Source organism: Physcomitrium patens, chromosome 14, assembly GCF_059467195.1.
Source record: "Physcomitrium patens ecotype Gransden chromosome 14, ASM5946719v1, whole genome shotgun sequence".
In the NCBI taxonomy this organism is placed as follows: Eukaryota; Viridiplantae; Streptophyta; class Bryopsida; order Funariales; family Funariaceae; genus Physcomitrium; species Physcomitrium patens.
The window spans coordinates 15,103,110-15,108,774 of NC_143423.1; the positions used below are offsets into that span (position 1 = coordinate 15,103,110).

The 5,665-nt window shown below is 34.6% G+C and overlaps 1 protein-coding gene across 1 annotated transcript; it reads right to left on the minus strand.

Annotated features, from left to right (window-relative positions):
* Positions 1–204: 204 nt before the first annotated feature.
* Positions 205–3,088, minus strand: LOC112291088 (proteasome subunit alpha type-5). The gene is made up of 9 exons (XM_024538069.3): positions 2,979–3,088; positions 2,625–2,706; positions 2,189–2,269; positions 1,753–1,866; positions 1,350–1,451; positions 1,163–1,221; positions 931–1,033; positions 643–708; positions 205–445 (listed from the first exon to the last, which is right to left on the minus strand). Exons 1-9 carry the CDS (start codon positions 2,990–2,992, stop codon positions 353–355), a joined length of 714 nt encoding a protein of 237 aa, XP_024393837.1. The 5' UTR covers positions 2,993–3,088; the 3' UTR covers positions 205–352.
* Positions 3,089–5,665: the final 2,577 nt, after the last annotated feature.

The window sequence follows — 5,665 nt, forward strand, 5'->3', positions numbered from 1 at the left end:
AACATAATGCAAGAAACCGCACACCTTCCTACATCTCCAACTGTAACATTTGTTGTAAAATAAATATCAAATTCAATTATAATTCATCCAGCTTAAGTCGTGGCTACTATGATTTCACTTTAAAATGTTAAATTAAATAGCATGTGTGCTATTTAGTGTCATCATCGTAAAACACTCTTACAAAAACATGGATGATCAGTGATAGACCATAAAAAAATTAATTAAAAAAAGTGCAGAAGGTTCAAGTTATACCATAGAAAATGAACACATTCGCTACTAATTAAACCAATATTTGAATGGATAGCTCATGAATCGAAAAACGGCATTCTCGAGTATTCAACTACCCAGATAATTACAATCGTTGTATAACAACCTCAACTTCTTCGGGTGTGTACAAATGATACTTGGGAGCCACCTTAGCAATATCCACATTACAGGAAGTTACCTGCTATGCCAAACAACTGTCTTGCTCAGGTGCCAAGATTCAGGTACAACTCGAGACATTCCAAAACCATCACGAGGATAACGAGAGGATTGAAGCAAAACTATCAGGTAAAATCTTGATAAAGGACCAACCGAACAAATGCAAATAAGAACAACAAAATGCATCCAGATATCTAAATTGGTTATCGCTGTGATTACCTTTTCTTCCATGACTTGCTTCAAGGTAGACAACGCCAATGTCTCGGCTTCCTCCAGCGTCATGTTCTGCAATAATAATCAATAATAATAAATGTAAGATGAAACATCTCAAAACCAAAAATTTTGGCATAGGCCACCAAAGACAATAAAGCAACCCAAGTCCACTAGCACGATTACCTAGGCTAAGTAATGTATGCAGAACTTTCCTATACTACACGATTGGGAACAATGGAATGTTATTCATAATATTATGTTATAGATAAGTTACAAAATCCAAAAGTGACGTACCTTGTTGAAATGTTCCTGAAGGGAAGTATCGGCACCTTCTGATCCTGAACCAATTGCCTTAGCATCACATTGCCAAAATGTTCCAGATGGATCTGTGTGGTACCTGAAAATGCAATCAAATACTTTAAGTAAATTTCCCAGGTCAGTGCATCTAACAAAAAGAAAAGAAAAGAAAAGAAAAGAAAAAAACAGGTTCAAAGAGCACCACAACGGCAGAAAGAGAGTCCCTTACAAGCATGGTCCACTCTCATCATGGCCAGCAATGAGCAGAGAAACTCCGAAAGGACGTGACTGCACACAAAACGCACAAAAGGCTTAAGACGTGGGCAACTCTCGGACATTATGCAAGGATACAATTACAAACACCCTTCTCACGAAAGAAAGAGCTCCTTCCAGGGCTCAGGATTTCGACCAAATACCATTGATTCTTCGTCGCCTTCCCCAAAACGTAAAGCCAGATCACACAGGGCTTGTGTAGTAGACTCCACACTCATAGGCTCATTATACGAGAACCTATGATTCTGCAGCGTCAAACAAGCAAGCTGAAGGTAAACTAAATGTCGATCTGATTTGTTACAATATAATACTCACTAGCACTAATCATGCTGAAGGCTCAGTCGGAAAATCAGGAGGCACATGTAAGATGCTCATATCGAGGAGTTATCCAGATTGATCATATACCACAGTAATTTCGATAAACTCAACTTTACACGCTACTTTTAGGGTTCAGAGAGTACATTAAAATTTCGATGACAAACAAAATTTCTGAAGCTCTCAGTTTCATCCTAACAGAAGCGTGTATACCAAAGATAGAACAAAGACCTGAGTTTCCACACGGCCATGTTCAACAAGTGTGCGAGCATCCGCAGTGAGACCACTCATGGCACACCCAATATGTTCATCGATTTCCATGATCTTCTCGACACTGGTGGGTTCCTACAAGCCCACATTTTAAGATGACTCTGGATAATTTAGTTAGTGACAAGAGAGCTGACTGACTCCAATAGCAACAATGAGGGCAATAGAAAGTACATAAATTTGAAAAAGAATGTATCCACCGAAAACCCACACAAAATCGGGGATACGTTCAAACTTCCCCACAAAGCCTAATTAATACAGAATCAAGATGAAGCAGGTTAAGAGGCAATCGCATCCCTCAAATAAATCGCTGCAGAGTCTAGCGCAGAGCCTACGCTGAAAACGTACTTCAAAAATCGACTTGAGAAAGGAAGCGAGAAAATCAACTTCTGCGACTCACCAACAAAACTGAGGTTATTCGCTTCTCGACGGCCAAAACAACTCCCTCCTTGGTCTTCAATCCCACTGCCGTGGAACCAAGCTGGAATCATCTTCGTCAACCAAAAATCAGTAGAAAGCACAAACTCGCAGCAGGTCAAATCATGCTACTTGTCCAACTTCATAGGTAATCCAAGCAGGGAATAAACCACGTAAACAAAGTGACTAATTGATTCCCAAAGCCATGATTCCTGCTTGGATCCACGGATACAATTTAAAACTAAGTAAAACGGCGTGTTGGCCAAGTAAACCCAGCTGATACGTAATTTGCCAATGATCATTTCATCACTTTAATCCGTTCCTTCGCGTAAAGCCGACATTCAAACCTAGAGTACTCGAATGCCATATAAAGTCGATACATTCTTGAAAATACAATGAAATGCACATTACACACGCACCTTAATAGCTTCAATGGCGTACTCCACTTGAAAGAGGCGCCCCTCGGGAGAAAACGTATTGACACCTCTATCATACTCACTCCTATGTAACCACAAAACACAATAATCAATTCATCTATCATGCAATGCGGTCGACACCCCCAACATATCCCCTGATTTCCTTTGCACTCACTCCAAATGTCGAACATATGCTGCATATGACAGGAAGACTTCAACATCGCACCGCCAAAAATACCAATCAAGCTTCCGTATCCCAGGTACTGCTCATTGAACAAAACCAAACCCAAGTACAGAAAAAGCGAGGTTTTTTTGTTCAAAAAAATTGGGTGATGAAAAAAAACCCAAGTCTCAAACCTGGTGAGGAACATGGTGGAGGCTTGGCTGATGAAGATGAGCAAGGTTTGGGGCCAAGTGAAGAAGCAGAAAGCTCTCTCTCTCGCTCTCTATGTCGCAGCAATCTGTGCCTCGGAACCCTACAATCACTCAAAGCTCTCTTTGAGCTGTCTGTAGCTCTCCCCCTCTCTCGCTCTCTCACTCGCACACATCCAGACAACCTTATTGATACCCTGTATGTTGGATTTAGAACCGGTGATCATAATGAAGCCCTGCCGTGATACCCAGGATCGGGTATCTATATCAGAGCTCTGCTCGTGTCAATCCCTCTTTGATGTGATTAGTTCAGGTGGTGCTTTGTTTGTTTTGCATTAAAATACCCACAAAACATTTTTAAGATAAATAAAATAAAATAAAATAAGTCTTAATAATTATACTTCCCTCCGTCTTTATTGCTCGCCCAATCCTTAGAATTTGGTGCATATTTACAAATATAAATATTCATTGTGTACATAACAAAACATGTACCAGTTATTATTTTATTACATTTAATCAATTATCATACTATCAATTAATAAATGTTATTTTATCCCGTTCTAATTTAATGAATTATTGTTGTGATAATTTTGAAATTTGATTGTAAATAACTTACAAGTAACAAGCATACATAATGAATTATATTTCTATTTTAAGATTGTCTTCATATTTTTTAATTTATTAAATATAGAAGGTTATGTCAAAATAATAACTGCTGTTTTCTACGTATACTAAAATTATATTTTTTGCTTTCTACTTTATCTTTTATACTTTAATTCTGAAAAAACAGTGAAGAGAACATATTTAAGTGCCATATTAGGTTGTTGATATTAACTTTTTTTTATTATAGTATAAATTTTGCAAATGTATACAATGTTGATTCATTCGGATTATTTATCTTTATTTAATTTTTTTTGTGCTTATTTTATGCGCTTTTTTGATAAAGATGCAAACTTGTACAGATTTATATTAAACAGTTTACTATTATATTAAAACAACATTAATATTATCACACTATGGCACATGGGTCACACCATCTGGTTAGAGGATGCAGCCATGAGTGATTTAATTTGGGTCCCTTATATTTGGCTACCATGCCCTTACTTTCATAGTTTGTAGCTTTTAAATTTTGAATCTCCTTGGGGCACAAACGCACAACTTTTGTAGACGAGTGGATTGTTTTGTTCCGAGGTCAAGGGAATTGTCCCACCATGTATTTAAAGAATGTTGAAGTGTTGCAAAATATCCTGGATAGATGAATAAGTTTTGAATAGATGTATTGTCTTTTGGATGAATGTACACAAACATTCACGTGTAAGGTAGACACACATAATTTAAATTTAAAAATAAAAATAAAAATTGCCGTGAGAATAATTTGTAAGATTAATTAAATATTTTGACATGAATCACCGTTTAAAAAAATTATGATAGAGACAAGTATATAAACGATACATAAATCACTTTTTTGTTGGGTATTTAAGAATTTATAGTTTGGTACTGAGATTATTATCAAGCAATCAGCTTTCTTTTCTTTAAATTATATTTCCTGTGAATCCCTCAAAAAAAATTCATAAATTTTCATACATTTTGATTATTATTGTAAACTATGATTAATGTTTGCAGGATTACTTGTTTTAAAATAAAACGTTTAAGATATTAATGTTAAACGAATGTATCCATTTTTACAATCTAGCACCGAGATGCCTCCTGTTTCGATTTTTTGCAGTTGTAAAATTATCGTGTAAGGAAAATACATTAAAATTTTTGATGTTGCAAAAGCTGGAAATAAATCTAAATTATTATCTTTTAGTTTTTAAAATTTTATTCTTGAAAGGTGCTAGAATAATTATAATATATTAAAAAAAATAACATTGTATTTCTTCAAGTTGTATTTGATAGTTTTTCCCTGAATATTATTCACCGAGAAATGTTAAATCCAAATAAGTTAATTTTAAAGTGAAAATGAAAAAGATAAATACAAAATAACATTCAAAATAAGTAGAAATCATTAGAATATCACATGGTTGACTATTTAAGTTTTTATCTATCGTTTATTTAAATAAGTATTCAATTTAGTATATAAAAATATTTGTAATTATTGTATTTGTGTTGTGGCCATGCAGTATTGAAAGAACATTTATTTAAATAATAAAAGTAAACAGTAAATAATTTTTCGGTGACAATCATGTAATTTTTATGAAGTTTTCTAAGTTAAGGATGCATTATAATTGTTGTGCATATAAAGTCAAAAAAATTAATAACGCTAACACGTCCATCAAGTACAAGAAATCGTTATGACAAGTAGATTTGACATGATAAAATATTATTTCTTACTGTTTAATTACAAGTATCTTCAACACAATGTTTTTCAAATAAATAAATTTGTAAAAATATTTTTTAAAATTATATATATATATATATGTAAATATGCATGTCGCATTAAAAAATTAAATGTCACTGAATGCATTAGGCTTGTTGATTCAAATAACTCAATATGGATTTACTAAAAACTCCTGAATAGAATCCATCATCCGTCACATTATAAGAAATATATATATATATATCCCCTCCTTGGACGAGAACGATGCTAATAATACCAAGGGCCATGAATCAGGCCCTGCATCAAGTCCTCAAACGGCCCTTGGAAGCGAGGGGCCAAGGTGTAGTGAAGG

Excerpts from the sequence above, each read along its gene's own strand:
- LOC112291088 (XM_024538069.3), bottom strand. Across the intron at positions 2,270-2,624 it reads ACGCCATTGAAGCTATTAAG|CTTGGTTCCACGGCAGTGGG; the intron begins GTGCGTGTGTAA and ends AGATGATTCCAG. Across the intron at positions 1,452-1,752 it reads ATGGCCGTGTGGAAACTCAG|AATCATAGGTTCTCGTATAA; the intron begins GTCTTTGTTCTA and ends TTGACGCTGCAG.